We start from the raw sequence: 16,068 nt of genomic DNA, 5'->3' as shown, positions 1-16,068 counted from the left end.
CTACCTGTACTGCAGCAGGTCTACCCCATGGGAAAACAGCTGCCAGGTACTACACATTCGGATTCCTATATAGGTAGTAATGACCAGAATATGAACTTGATCTCAACAAGATAGTAAATTCTAATCCCTCTGCAGCATGGTGGACATGACAGTATCCCAAGACTTATTGTGACAATTCTCATTAAAACTCTGCGCCTGGTAGTTTGTTGGACCCTAAAATCATTCAAAACTTGGTTTGGAAAAATAAAAAAATTAAGTTGAGAATAACCCTTTACAATGAAGTTATTCAAAACTAGCTTTGAAATAAAACTATTTAAATAGATTATTACCATTTAAAGAAGGGAAGTTAGCATTTACTAAATATATTCCGCATGTGGGAGTCAATATGAGAATCATTTGACATATATAATCTCACGAAATTCTCAAAAATACAAGGAGATAATTATGGGTATGTATGAATTAATTATATGAACATTTTTAGGGGAAAAAATAGACTCAGAGGTTAAATAATTCACCTAAATGACAGGGGTGTCCAAACTAATATCTATCTCTGCCCCAATCAACAGTGGTTGCCTGAGCTTATTTAAAAGGATAACCTTTAAAAGGAATTAATTCACCATAAAACAATGGGCAACAGGGTCCCCTGTTAAAAGTCATGTTCTCACTATAGTTCCCATTGGGATTGTTTATATAATTCCATAAAATGTATGATAAACAATACGGAACAAGTGGCAGAACAGTCCTTTATAATCCTCTCTTCCTATAATGCTAGTCACATAAGTTCTAATAATTCAGAAAGAAACAAAGTTTAGTCTACCTCAAACATACAGCTAAGAGTAAAGAACAAACTGAAGATGCTCAGACTAACTGCTTGCCTTTATTAATTAACTTGTAAGGAAAAGCAAGAGAAATTAATCAAAGTTCAAACTATAACAGATTTTAAAACACAACAAGCAGTGATGTTAACAGAATAGTAGAGTATGGCTACAAAGTCTTTCTAAAAGAAAAAGATGGATAATGATGATTCCAATGGTGGCAGCAATGGTGAAAACATTTATTGTGCACTCTATCAAGCTGTTTACATGCACTGTCTAATTTAATACTCATGAAAGTTAGGATAAAGACCATTATTAACCCCTTAGATAAATGATGGAAACAAGAGAATTAAGTGACCTGCTCAGGTTCTCAAAATTAGTGGGTGGATGAGCCAGTATTCAAGTCATGTCTGTCTACTTCAAAGCCAAAATTCTTAAGCATTACTTAGACTACCTAAAGAATAGCAGATCGGTTCACGATATCATTATAAGCTCTGTACAGGCAACAAGTCTTATATCAGCCATGAATTTCCAGGTCTCCTACCTACTGTCTAATGAGACACAGTCACTTGGTATACTAAGTGAAAGATGGAAGCCTCTCAAGAGTACCAAAACAACATGAAATTTTTCTACTGAAAGTTTTCAGGATCTATAATTTAAATGTCTAAAATTTGTTTTTCAAAATGTTAAATCTGAAACCATAAATTATCTGGTTTATTATAAAATGGTAATGTAATTAAATTTTGAAGGAAAAAATATCCATAATCGCTAATCTTTTTCAACTCTGAAATGGGCTCATTTTGTAATTTAGTGGACTTTATAATCACATGCAATGAGAATTAAAATCATGGTTATACAAAGCAAGGACTAAGACATGCCATGTTTCCAGAAGGAATAGTTAATAATTTAGTTCATTAGTTCATAAATATATATATAGATGAGTGTGTTTATTCAGTCTTTTATATCTGACCTAATTGCAAACTAAAGGGAAGGAAAAGTTTTGTGCTCTTTTTATGATTATATACTTGTATATTTGTCCCTATAAAATATAACAAATAAAGCTAAATTTACCTACTCATTTTATATTACGTCATATATGCCCTTAGTTAATTTAAAATGTAAAATAATCTTATTTATAGGAATTTCAATTTTCAATATTTAGAAAATCACATAAAGTCTCTTTTTCTATTAAAGAAGAACCAAAGAAAAACTATACATATATTCATTATATAAAACACTGTTAACTGACACATAAAACAGGAAGAGTATAACTTAAAAAAAAAAATAAAGACTACTACTCATGTGAGTAATGAAACCACTAAAAATTAATTGAAAAAAATAAAATGTAAACAAAAAATATGTAGTTCAAAAGGATCTACCATATATGCTGAAATCAGAAAAGCAATCAATTTATTAATTTTCAAAATAAATACTGAATATAGACTAAATGTTGGCAGAAAAAAATTAAAAAATGAAAATTGATGGGTTTTTAATCAACCATACATATACAAAACCATACATATACAAAATAAATCAAAGAAATTAAACTGATTTATCTTCTTTCCTAAATTGTTTCGTATGTCAGCTGATTTTCTTTCTAAGTCATCACATAGATACAAATGAGCAAGGTAAGCGTCCTGAACAGGAACACAGAGTAGGTATTTGTACTGACCGGCTCAGAGTCATAGCAATAATCATCCCAGCTCTGTCTGAGGGGTTTCTTTGTTATCTGAAAGTAAGGCAGATTAGTTAGGTAGAAGTAATGGTTATTACACTTCTCTAATTATCTCTTAGATAAAGTGTTCAGGTATCACTGCTGCAATCCAAAGAAAGTTATTTTGTATAGCAGCATAAAACAAGAAACAACTAGGTAAACGTTCAGATTCTTGGAGATCATATATTATTATAACTAATCCATACTTGCTATTGTCCTGTGCCCAAGATTTTTATTACCCTCTGAGTCCCACATTCTACGCATACTGATCACATGACGAGAATATGTAAGATATGGCCAATGACTACAAAAATATCTGGAAGAACAGTAATAAATTCAGAATTTCTCAAATACTAACAACTATCAGCTCATTTATGGTCAACTATTACTTTTAAAAAAGGAAAATATTTAATCACACAAATAAAATGCAAATTGTTTAAACAGGGGAGAGTAAAACTCAGAAGCTAAACCACTTTTTGTTAAAAAAAAATCTTAATTCTATATAGTATGAATTGCCTAGTATATTAGGAAGTTGAGTAATTTTTAAATTCTCAATATATTAATACAAAGTTATGTTTGTTTAAATGTCATTTCAAAATTAAGAAACATCAGTTATACAGCATGTTGTATACTTTCATAACCTAAAATACATACAATCTTTGAGCCATTATCAAAGTGTAAATTTGCTTACAAATCCTTCATAAGGGTTTTAAATTACCATAAACAATACATCTTGCCTCAAACAATTTTAAAAAAAGAGAGATAATGTGTTATTCAAATGATCTGTCATACCAATTCCATTAATATTAGTTTCAGAATGTCTGCTAACATGATGAATAATAAACTTAAAAAAAAAAAACAATGTAATGAAAAGTTGTGACAATTACTCCTTATTACTGAAGTTTAGGAGTGTATTGTGAGTTTCAAGGTAAGATACGAATTCTCTAAGTCATTTCCTTGATGAATTTCATATTGAGTAGTTAATGGGATCACTAAATTACAAAAATAATCATACTATAAGTCAAAATCATAGTTGTCATGTAAAGAAATACTTTAATTAGATTTCAAAACATGCAAATAAAGTTTCAAGTAATCCTTTGCCAAAGAACAAGCATTAAACATTACTAACATTTAACATTCATGGCCTGTAAAAAGTAAATCACTTTAGAAAGAGTAAACCATTTTTCTCACATGGGAATACCTATAAACAGTTTATTATCCTCTTAGCCTCACCAGAAGCAAAAGGCATACATATAATGAATCTTTTAAAACTCATGAGAGTAATAATAATTTAAATTTGAGAACTGCATCATGCAATTTTTACATTATGTATATGAAAATGCTAGTTAATATCCATTACCAGATTTGGAAAATAAAGTACTAGGAAAATACTTTTCTCAAGAGCAAAACTTTAATAATGCCCTACATTTCAATATGGTTTCCATGAACTCTTACTTGATTGAGATAATGATATTCTTCTGGTTGTTTAAGATGAAATGCTAATCTCTCTTCTTCACTTGCTCCTGCCAGGAGGTAATAGAACACATGGTAGTTCCTGTTGGACACAAAGAAATATGGATTTATAATGATCACGACCTATATAGCTATCATTTAACAGGAAAAAGAGCAAACATTAATTAGTAAAATGTTTTAGCTTGTATCGAATGCATACATGCAACTATTAGCTTGTTTCGCACGTATTGAATTTAGGTGATAAATTCAATATTTAAGTACTATGAAATAAAATGATGCTTTGGATGAAAATTCCTCCAAAAACCAATAGAAAACTAGTACATTTGGCAAAATCAACTTTTTAGAACTGTGGAAATTAACCAAAAGTTTACAGAATTCCAGAGGTGTTTATGTAAGAAAAACAGCTGATTTCTCAGTAAAAACAATAAGTTTTGTGGCCTTTTAACTTGTTCTATTCCATCTCCTGCTCATCAGATCCATGGTAGCCTTCAAAACCAACAGTTCAGAATCATAATGAACACTAGAAACCTGGCAGCCTCCAAAAGAGGGCAGAACAGGGCTGGAGCTCATTCACAGCCTTGTTCCCTGAGCAATATCATCATTTTAACTATCTGATGGTTTCCTGGAAGAAGCCATGTTCGAAACTGTCTTTATTTGACCTGACCCATAGTTAACCCACTGTGAAAATCTTTTCCCCAGAGGCATTTATAGAAAACAATTATAAACAATTTTTTAAACATGTCTCTGTCCAAAGCAATGGATAAATGCTGGGGCAAACAATGGGCTCACCAAAAACATAAAGGAAAGAGCTGAGAAATGAGATATCTCTATACACAGGCTTTGAAAAGCTCCAATATATTCCTGGGAATCTAGATGGTCATGTGCATGCATAAGGCTGTGCAAATGTGCAGGGCCGCACATCAGCTCAGCAAAGACTGAAGGAGGTACTAAGCTCTCACTTCTGGCTAACATTGAAGGTCTGCAAAGTTAAAGCAGAACTATAAAATGCCTACTTGAGTATTAAATGCATGGCCTAGTACACACATGAAGTTTCCTGAGCCAAAGACTAAGAAGCTTACTACTTCCAAGCATTTAAGAAAACCTCTGTTTAATCATTAGCTAACCAAGTAGATATACTTCAACAGTCATACTTAAAGAATACAGACCTCACAAAGATAGTTCAGAAAAGCCAAGAAACAAAGAGCAATAACAAAACCACCACCACAAATCCTAGAAGGAGGAGCATCTCATCTTCTGAGCTGCCATGTGATTATTTTAAATGTCCAATAATCCAACAAAAACTTATGAGGCATGCAAAGAAGCAAGATGGTAAAGCATATACAAAGGAAAAAAGACAATAGTAACTGTCTTTGAGGAAACTCAGACATTACTTACTAGACGACACTTTTTATCGACTGTTTTAAATATGTCCAAAGAACTAAAGTAAACCATGTTTATAAAAAACCATGTTTAGAGGAAAATATGAGAATGCTATCTAGAGACTATCAATAAGTATACAGGACTTATCAAAAAATTAAAAAGGAGAGAGCGATGTCAGAAGCATGACAAAATCTGAGATGTCCCCAAATCTCTACCCTAGAAATAACAATAAGCTGAACATCTAAAACACAACAAATAATACCCAACCTGCACATGAGCACAACTGAGCAAGTGATCTGCGCATGAAAGCTACCATAGGTCAGAACCAAACGTAAGAAGTTGTGGCCAATTCTCTGAGCTGCCCTGCCTAAGAGCTCTGTGAGCTTCGCGCAGCAGTGAAGCCCAGGGATCAGAGAAGAAAACAAAGCAGGGACCAACAGCAAAGAAGCAACAGCTAATTATCACTTGCCCGCGGTTGCCAAACAAGAGGCTGAGCTACAAAAACTCACATGCGCCAAACCAGACAGCACCACTCCATATCCTCCAAGACCGAACACCACAGAGTCCCAGGGGAATTTAGGCAAACGGTGCCGAAACTGTTACTAACACTGACAGGGACTGAGATGAAGGGTAGCAACTGTGATTAAACATTTATAAGAGGGAAAAAAAAGGCATTATTAAGGCTCAACGCAGGGATCCAAGAGGCTTAGGTGCCACCTAACGGAAATCAAAAGAAAAACGCCTTCTTAGTGACAGGCTAAAGAGAGATCTTTATATAATAAACCTTTCTGGGGAAAGAAAAAAAGCAGAATACACTTCCATTAATGCCCCGTTAGAGAAATAGTGCATTAAACACCATGAAAAACCAAAATGACAAGGCAGCTCAGAAAGAGAAAAATCTCCAGAAAATAAGCTAGAAGACATAGAAATATGCAACTTAAATGACAGAGAATTCAGGACGGTACTTCTGAAAAAACTCAGTGAGATCCAAAATAATTCATATCAACAATTCCAGGAGATGAGAAAACAATAAGATTAGCAGAATGAGTTTTTTAGCAAAGAAAATGAAATCCTGAAAAAGAACCAAATAGAACTTCTGGAGCTGAAGAACACACTAAAAGAGATGAAGAATGAAATAGTAAGCTTGGGAAAGAGAGTCGACCAAATGAAGGGAAGAGTCAGTAATATCAAAGACAGAAATCTAGAAATAATTCAGAAGGAAAATGAGACTGAAGAAATAATAATAATGAAAAAGAAATACAAGAACTAAATGATAACATCAGGAAAGGAAATACACCCCTTCTCCAAGAAACATTATATTAAAATTATCAAAAATTAATGACAAAGAAAGAATTCTCAGGGCAGCCGGGGAAAAGAAGACAGTAACCTATAAAGAAAAATCCATTAGATTATCGTCGGACTTCTCAGCACAAACCTTACAAGCCAGAAAGGAGTGGAATCAAATATTCAAACTATTAAATGAAAGGAATTGCGAGTCAAAGCTATCCTTTAGATATGAAAGAGAAATAACGCCCTTTTGAGACATACAAAAACTGAGAGAATTCTCCACTATGAGGCCTGTATTGTAGGAAATACTGAAAGGGGTCAGCCAATCTAAAACAAAACAACCAAAACAAAACAAAATAAACACAACTATGAGTAAGGCAACTAGCAGGCAAACAGAAGCAGAGTAGTGCAACCATTATTAAGAACACGGTATTCTAATTTTAAGCAATAATAGACTTGCCACTGCAAAATAGTAATGAACATTCAGCATACATAGGGATAAACTGAGACAATGATAACAGAAAAGGGGAGGATTCAAAGAACCAAATTCACAAGGGGGAAAAGAGATAAGGCACATGTAGAAGAAAATAGACTACTAGATATACATACAACTATCCTTTACATATTTGTAATGATAACCACACACCAAAGATACAGAACTGAAGTACCTAACAGAAAATCCACAAAACCCAAGCAAAACACACAGAAATGCAAGGACAAAGAATCAATGCAAACACAGAGCTACAAGAAAGCAAAAGATAAATGGCTATAGGAAAACCTCATAATAATCACCCTAAATGTAAATGGACTGAATTCACCAATAAAAAGGCACAGAGCTGCAGAATGAATCAAAAAACAGAACCCAACTATATGCTGCCTACAGGAGACACATCTCAGTTCCAAAGACAAATACAGATTCAAAGTGAAAGGGTGGAAAATAATATTTCAAGCAATGGCATTCGGAAAATAGTGAGAATAGCGGTACTAATATCGGATGAAATAGACTTCAAAATAAAAAAGGTAAAGAAAGATACTGAGGGACATTTCATAACGATAAAGGGAATCATACACCAAGAAGATACAACACTTATTACAATCTGTGTTCCCATTACAGAGCCCTGAAATATATAAAGCAATTACTAATAGAACTGAAGAGAGAAACAGACAAAAACTATTATAGTAGGGGTCCTAAACACCCCCCTGTCGGATATGGACAGGTCATTCAAAAAGAAAATCAGTAAGGAAATAACACACTTAAATGACACAAGCCAACTGGGTGTAACTGACATTTACAGAGCCTTTCATCCCAAAACAGCTGCTTATATATTCTTCTCTGGTGCACATGGAACATTCTCAAGAATCAACCACAAACTGGGACATAGAGATAGCCTCAACATCTATAAGAGGGTTGAAATCACACCAACCATATTCTCAGATCATAATGCTTTGAAACTAGAGATCAACTGTAAAAAGAAAGTGGGAAGAACCACAAATACATGCAGATTAAACAACATGCTGCTGAAGAATGACTGAGTCAGAGAAGAAATAAAAAGAGAGATCAAGAGATAATAGAACCAAATGATAATGATAATACAACCTATAACTTTTGGGACATGGCAAAAGTGGTCATAAAAGAAAAGTTCATATCATTATAGGCCTATCTTCGAAATCAAGAACGAGCCCAAATAAACAACCTATCGCTTCATCTTAAAAAACTAGAAAGGAACAAATGAAGCCTAAAGTCAGCAGAAGGAAAGAAATGATCAAAATTAGAGCAGAAAATAAAAAAAAAAATTAAAACAAAGAACAACAGAAAAAAATAAATGCAATAAAGAGCGGGTTCTTTGAGAAATTTAATAAAAGTGAAAAACCCCTGGCTAGACTCACTACAGAAAAAAGAGAAAGGACACAAATAAACAAAATTGGGGATGAAAGAGGGGAAATTACGACTGACACTGCAGAAATACAAAGGATCATACAAGAATACTATGAAAAAGTATATAGCACCAAATTTAATAACCTAGAAGAAATGGACCAGTACTTAAAAAAATACAACCTTCCTAGACTGATTCAAGAAGAACTAAAAAATCTAAATAGACCAATCAACAGTATAGAAATTGAAACAATCATCAGAAACTTACCAAAAAGTAAAAGTCTTCACCAGTGAATTCTACTAAACATTCAAAGATTTAATACCTATTCTCCTCAAATTCTTCCAAAAAATCAAAGAGGAGGCAATACTTCCCCACTCATTTTATGAGGTGAATATTACCGATACTGAAACCTGGTGAAGATAACACAAAAAAAGGAAACTACAGACCAATATCTCTTACGGACACAGATGCAAAAATCCTAAATAAGATACTAGCAAATCGAATACAGTAACATATTAAAAAGATTATACACTACAATCAAGTGGGCTTCATCCCAGGGGCACCAGAGGGATAGTGTAACATATACAAATCAATAAATGAGATACACCACATAAACAATCAAATGATCATTATCAATAGATGCAGAAAAAGCCTTTGACAAGATACAGCACCCATTTATGATCAAAACCCTTAACAAAATCAGTATAGAAGAAAAGTACCTTAACATAATAAAGGCCATATAAGAAAACCCTCAGCCAACACTAAATATAATGGTGAAAAATTACAAACCGTTCCTCTAAGATCAGGAACAAGGTAACGCTGTCCACTATCGCCACAGTTATTCAATATAACATTGGAGGTCCTAGCGAGTGCAGACCAGAAAAATATATAAAAGGCATCCAAAAAGGAAATGAAGAAGTCAAACTGTCACTATTTGTGGATGACATGATTCTCTATACAGAAATCCCTAAAGACTCCACAAGAACACAACTAGAAACAATAAGCAAATACGGTAAAGTTTCTGGTATACAAAATCAATGTTCAAAAATCCACAACGTTCCTATACTCTAATAATAAACTGTCAGAAAAAGGAGTGGAAAAAATAATTCCTTTTGCGACTGCAACAAAAAGAACAAAATACCTCGAAATAAATCTAATGAAATATGTGAAGGACCTATAAATGAAAAACTATAAGACCCTACTAAAAGAAATTGAAGACACAAAGAAATGCAAAGATACTCCATGTTCTTGGAAGAGTTAACATAGTTAAAATGACCTTATTACCTAAAGCATTATATAGATTTAAGGCAATCCCCATCAAAATCTCATTGACACTTTTAAAAGAAATAGAACAAAAAAATCATCAGATTTGTATAGAAGCACGAAAGACCACGAAACACTAAAGCCATCCTGAGAAGAAAAAATGAGGCTGAAGGTATCACTAAGTCCAACTTCAAATTATACTTCAAAGTGACGATAATCAAAATGGCATGAAATTGGCATAAAAACAGACACACTGAGCAGTGGCACAGAATTGAAAGTCCAGAAGTAAACCCCCGTTTATATGGGCAAATAATTTTTGACAAAAAAGCCAAAAACATACAGTGGAGAAAAGAAAGCCTCTCCAATAAATGGTGCTGGGAAAACTAGAAAGCCACCTGAGAAAGAATGAAACTAGACTATTGTCTATCATCATATACCAAAATTAACTCAAAATGGATTAAGGACCTGAAAAGAAGATCTGAAACAATAAATTGCATACAAAAAAACATAGGAACTTAACTCATGGACCTTGGACTTAAAGAGTATTTTATGAATTTGACCTCAAAGGCAAGTAAAAGCAAAAATAAATAAATGGGACTACATCAAACTAAAAAGCTTCTGCTCAACAAAAGAAATCATCGACAAGGTAAAAATAGAACCATCTGAATTGGAAAATATATTTGCAAGCAATGCCTCTGATAAGGACCTAATATCCAAAATATATGAAGAATTCATATGACTCAATAACAACAAAAAAAAATCCAATTAAAAAATTGGCAGAGGGCCGGCACAGACACTTCTCCCAAGAAGACATACAAATGGCCAACAAACTTATAAAAGAATGTTCAACATCACTAGTGATTAGGGAAATGCATATCAAAACCACAATGAGATACCATCTCACACGTGATAGAATAGCTATAATCAACAGGACAAGTAATAACAAGTGTTAGAGAGGGTGTGGACAAAAAGGAACCCTCATACACTGCTGCTGGGACTGCAAATTGGTACAGCCACTATGGAAAATAATATGGAGGTTCCTCGAAAACTAAGAATGGATCTACCATATGGTCCAGCAATCCTTCTACTGGGTATTTACCCCAAAGACATAAAAACATATATCCGAAAAGATATTTACACACCGATGTTTATAACAGCATTATTCACAGTGGCCAGGAGATGGAAACAACCGAAGTGTCCTATGATAGAGGACTGGATAAAGAAGATGTGGTACATATATACAATGGTATATTACTCAGTTCTAAGAAGAGATGAAATACTGCCATTTGCAACAACATGGATGGGCCTTGAGATAATCATGCTAAGCAAAAGAAGCCAGACAGAAAAAGCTGAAAACCACATGACATCACTTATTTGTGGGATATAAACCTAAAAGCAACAAACAAACATGACAAACAGAGACCAATGGACATGGACAATAGACTAGTGGTTACCAGAAGGTTGGGGTAGGAAGTATGTAGGTGGGATGAAAGGGGTCAAATATGTAGTAACAGAGAAATCTATCTATGGACACTGAACATGCAATGTAATAAATATATGACTTATTGTTAAATTGTACACTTGAAATTTACTGGATATTATTAACCAATGTTACCATAATAAACACACACACACACACACACACACACAAATGAATATTTTTTAAAATTGAAAAAAATAATTTATATTAAAAGTAATTTTAGAGTTGAAAATATAGTTTAGTTATAAAATGAAAAACTAGAGGAGCTCAACATCAGATCTGAACAAACAAAAGAAGGAAGCAGTGAACATAAAGATAGATCAATTGAGACTAGTCTGAGGAACAGGAAAAAATGAAGAAAAATGAACAGTTTCAGAGTTCCATGGAACATCCTTAAGCAGAATCAACACATGCATAATGTGGGGCACCAATATATCCACGATAGAAGACCCAATTATAGGAAAGAAAGAAGCAGAGATTTGAAACAATGACCAAAAGATACCCAAATCTAATGAATAACACTAATATGCACATCTAAGAAACTCAACAAATTTCAGGGAGGAAAATTCAAAGAGATCCAAACCTAGACAAATCAAGATTATTGAAAGACAAAAATCAAAATTTTCCAAGAACCATAAGAGAAATGCCTCAAGAAATCCTAATATAAGTTTACCAACTTATTTCTCTTCAAGAACCATGGCAGAATGATAACGAATTCAAAGTACTGAGAGGGAAAAACTATCGATCAAAAATTACAGATCCAGCAAAACAATCCTTTAAAAATAAAGGAGAAATTAGGGCATTCTCAGATAAACAAAACTTTAGAAACTTCATGGTTAGAAGATCACTGCAGGCAATGCCTAAAGGAAGTTTTACTGACTGAAATGAAAAGAGACTAGACAAGATTTAATTAAACATGAAAAAATAAACAGCACGAGTAAAGATAACTACATAGGTAAATATAAAAGATAGTATAAGTTTATTTTTTAACACTTTTGTTCCTCATTTTTAGGACATATGCAAAAAGCAATAATTATAAATCTGTACTGATAGATCTACTACTATAATAATGTAATGTGTAAGGCAATAACAACGCAAAGAAGAGAGAAAGGAACAGAATTACGTAGCAGCAAAGTTATTTGTAAACTATCAAAATTAAGTTGTTACAATCCAAGCCAAATTGTTAAAATGTTAACTTCAATCGCCAAGGCAACCATTAAGAAAATAACTCAAGAACTATACAGCTGACCCTTGAACAACACAGGGTTTACAGATCTCAATCCACTGCAAAGTGGAAAATCCACACATTAACTTTTGACTCCCCAGAAACTTAACTATTGATAGCCTACTGTTGACCAGAAGTCTTATTGATAACATAAACAGTCAACACATATTTTGTACGTTATATGTATTATATACTGTATTCATAAAGTAGACTAGAGAAAAGCAAATGTTATTAAGAAAATCATAAGCAAAATAAAACACATTTATAACACTATGTATTTATATTGAAAAAATTTGCGTATGAGGAGACCCACACTGTTCAACCCATGTTTTTCAAAGGTAAACTGTATAATAAAAGAAACACCAATTAAATTAAAATGGTACACTAGAAACATCTACTTGATACAAAACAAGGCAATAATAGAGGAACAAAAATATAAAAACACATACAAAACAAGTAGCTACACAGTATTCATAAATTCTATCTAGTAATTACACCAAATAAAAGCAGATTTAAATACTCTAGTCTCAGGGCGGATAACTGGCAGAAAGGATTTTTTTAAAAAGGTCTGACTACATGCTTTCTACAATAGACACACACTACAGCCTCAAAAACACGAATAGGTTACAAGTAAAAGGATGCAAAAGATACCATGCAAACAGTAACCAAAAGCCGAAGTGTCTACACTTAGATAAAACACTTTAAGACAACAATTTTTACTACATGCAAAAGTCATTTTATAATGACAAAAGGACCAATCTGTCAAGAAGATATAACAATTCTAAATATACATACATCTGAAAACAGAGCCCCAAAATACACAAAGTGAAAGTTAAAGGAACTGAAGAAAAAAATAGGCAATTCAACAATAGTACTGAGATTCTATTTAGACAGCCCCCCCTCCACCTCCTTTCAATAATGAATAGAACAACTAGACATAAGATCAACAAGGGAAAAGAGGACCTGGAAAATACTAAATGCCAACTAGACCTAATAGACATCTACTAAATACTTCACCCAAGAGCAGCAAGATACATATTTTCTTAAGCACCCATGGAATACTCCCCTGGATAGCCAATTTAAACTACAAAACAAGTCTCAAAAAATTTAAGGGGACTGAAATCATACAGAGTATGTTCTCTGCCCATCTTACAATGATATTAGAAATCAATAACAAGTGTCCAAAATTCACAAATATGTAGAAATTCAACACACTCCTAAATAGCCAATGGGTCAAAGAAAAACTTACACAGAAAGTTAGAAAATACATTTAATTGCATGAAAACATACATACAACATACTAAAACATGGGAAACAAATGAAGCTGCATTCAGTGGGAGTTTATAGCTGTAAACCCATACTTAAAAAGATCTCAAATCTATAACCTGACCAACCACTTTAAGAAAATAGTGGCGGGAGCCGGGGGGAAGAAAGGGGTAGGCAGGGGAGTGAAGAGCAAACTGAACTCAAAGCAAGAAGGAAGTAATAAGCATGAGAACAGAAATAAAATTGGAAATAGGAAAAAAAGGGAGGAAATCAATGAAATCAAAATCAGTCCTTCGTAAAGACCATCAAAATTGACGAATTTATCTAAACTGACCTAAAAGCAGAGTACTGCTATTGCCTGAATGTAAACTCCTCAAACTCCTATGTTGAAATTCTAACTCTAAAAGGTGATGGTTAGGACATGCGGCCCTTGAGAGGTGATTAGGTCATGAGGGCAGAACTCTCATGAATGGGATTAGTGCTCTTATAAAAGATCCCACTGGGCTCCCTAACCACCCCCTTCCACCATGTGAGGACCCAGGAAGAGGGTTCTCAAGAATGCAATCATGCTGGCATCTTGATCTTAGACTTCCCAGCTTCTAGAACTATAAGAAATAAATTTCTGTTGTTTGTAAGCTATCTAGTCTGTGGTATTTTGTTACAGCATCTGGAACAAGATAAGACAGTGGTGAATCTCAAACTCAAGAATGAAAAGGGGGACATTACTACCAATCTTACAGAAATAAAAAAAAAGATCATAAGGGAATACTAACAATAAACAATATTTTACCAAAAAATTAGATAACCTAGATGAAGTGAACAAATTCCCAGAAACATAAAAACTAAAAAAAAAAAAACTTCCCACAAATAAAAACCCAGAACCAGATAGTTTCTTTGGTAACTTCTACCAAACATTTAAAGAAGAAAAACCTTACAGCAATATCTCTTAGAAATGCAGACACAAAAAATCCTCAACAAAATACTAGCACACCGAATCCAGCAACATATAATAAGGATTATATATACATCTGTAAATTGAATCTAGCAACACAACAGAGAATCAGTTTATAGCTCTGAATCTTCCCTCCCATTGACTGTTCAAAAACAAGAAAACCAGGCTAATATCCCTATCACTCCATTAAAACGTATTAGAAAAAGTTAATGATAACCTTCAAATAGCAGTACCCATTAGCTCTGCAGGTCTTTATGAAGCTATTGTCTTCCTGAAACTCTCCTCTCTTCATTTTGAAGCACTACTAACTCAGATTTTCTCTTCTGCTAGCCACAAAAAAATTAATAGAAAAGTCTGAGTTCTAGTCCTAACCTTACAGGTGATTCATTATGATGACGTTAGTTATTAATTACTGAACATATATATAAGGATTATACTAAGCATTTTATAAATGTTATTTCATTTGATCCTCTAAACAATTCCGGGATAGTTTTGTCTCTGTAAAATGAGAATAAAAATCTCAGAAGGAGAGAAGTGAGAGGCCAAAGGTATATTCGATATTTGAATATGAAGGTCTATTTAACTTTAAACTCTAGCTCTTAATTTTTCCTCACTGTAACATGAAGCAAATCATTTACCTCTCTAATATGTGTTATCTTCACCTGAAGGAGGTTATAAACATATATCATCTCTGAAGTCCCATATACCTCAAATATTATTATGAAATTAAGAGCTTAAGTAAAAAGCTTTTCTCAAATTAGAAAAAGAACACTAGAACCTGAAAAAGGTCCAAAGGCACAACGCTCACAAAGAGCACAGATACTACTGTTTTCCTCTTCTGATAGTCTAATTTAGAAAGGGCAAGAGTTCTTTATACCTATTTAAAAAATCTCCTAGCAGCCTCAGAAAAAGTATACTGTTCTGCCCATGACAGAAATAGCAATTATATGTAAAGCTGTGCAAGGTATAAATTGAATTAAAGGTGATAATATAAAAAGATCCTAAAAGTCTATGTGCATTAATTAATTTGATTTAATTAAACAAAAGGAAATACATACCGTTCATTATGCTCTTGATAAACAAGTCTAGACTTCTCCAGTAGATATTTTTCAACATAGGCACTAGAAGAAAAATAAAATTGGTTGATATAAATAATAAAGCTTAATATAAAGTAGACATATTTTTTCAGAGAAGATAGAAAAGCATAAAGAATACTATCCAGATCATAATAACTGTTATGGCCACTGTTATAGTGTTATCCACATTAAATTCATAAACTCATAACTCTTTTGTTTGCTTTCAATAAAGCAAAATAAAGTCAGAATTTCAAAGCAGCACA

At 33.2% G+C, this 16,068-nt stretch overlaps 1 protein-coding gene across 10 annotated transcripts in view; it reads right to left on the bottom strand.

The window, feature by feature from the left end:
* The window catches only part of MYO9A (myosin IXA), a 224,161-nt gene that overhangs the window by 159,773 nt on the left and 48,320 nt on the right, over positions 1-16,068 (bottom strand). For all 10 annotated transcript variants that reach the window (XM_036217683.1, XM_036217679.1, XM_036217682.1 and 7 more), the window contains exons 4-6: positions 15,788-15,850; positions 3,985-4,084; positions 2,488-2,544 (exon numbers count right to left, since the gene is read on the bottom strand). In XM_036217683.1, the coding sequence (XP_036073576.1) occupies positions 2,488-2,544; positions 3,985-4,084; positions 15,788-15,850 (220 nt within the window). The remainder of the gene's footprint in view (positions 1-2,487; positions 2,545-3,984; positions 4,085-15,787; positions 15,851-16,068) is intronic.

The sequence above is a fragment of the Rousettus aegyptiacus genome, unplaced genomic scaffold (assembly GCF_014176215.1).
Source record: "Rousettus aegyptiacus isolate mRouAeg1 unplaced genomic scaffold, mRouAeg1.p scaffold_m13_p_3, whole genome shotgun sequence".
Lineage (NCBI taxonomy): Eukaryota > Metazoa > Chordata > Mammalia > Chiroptera > Pteropodidae > Rousettus > Rousettus aegyptiacus.
The sequence above is the reverse complement of the archived record's forward strand: the minus strand, read 5'-3'. Positions and strand labels throughout refer to the sequence as shown.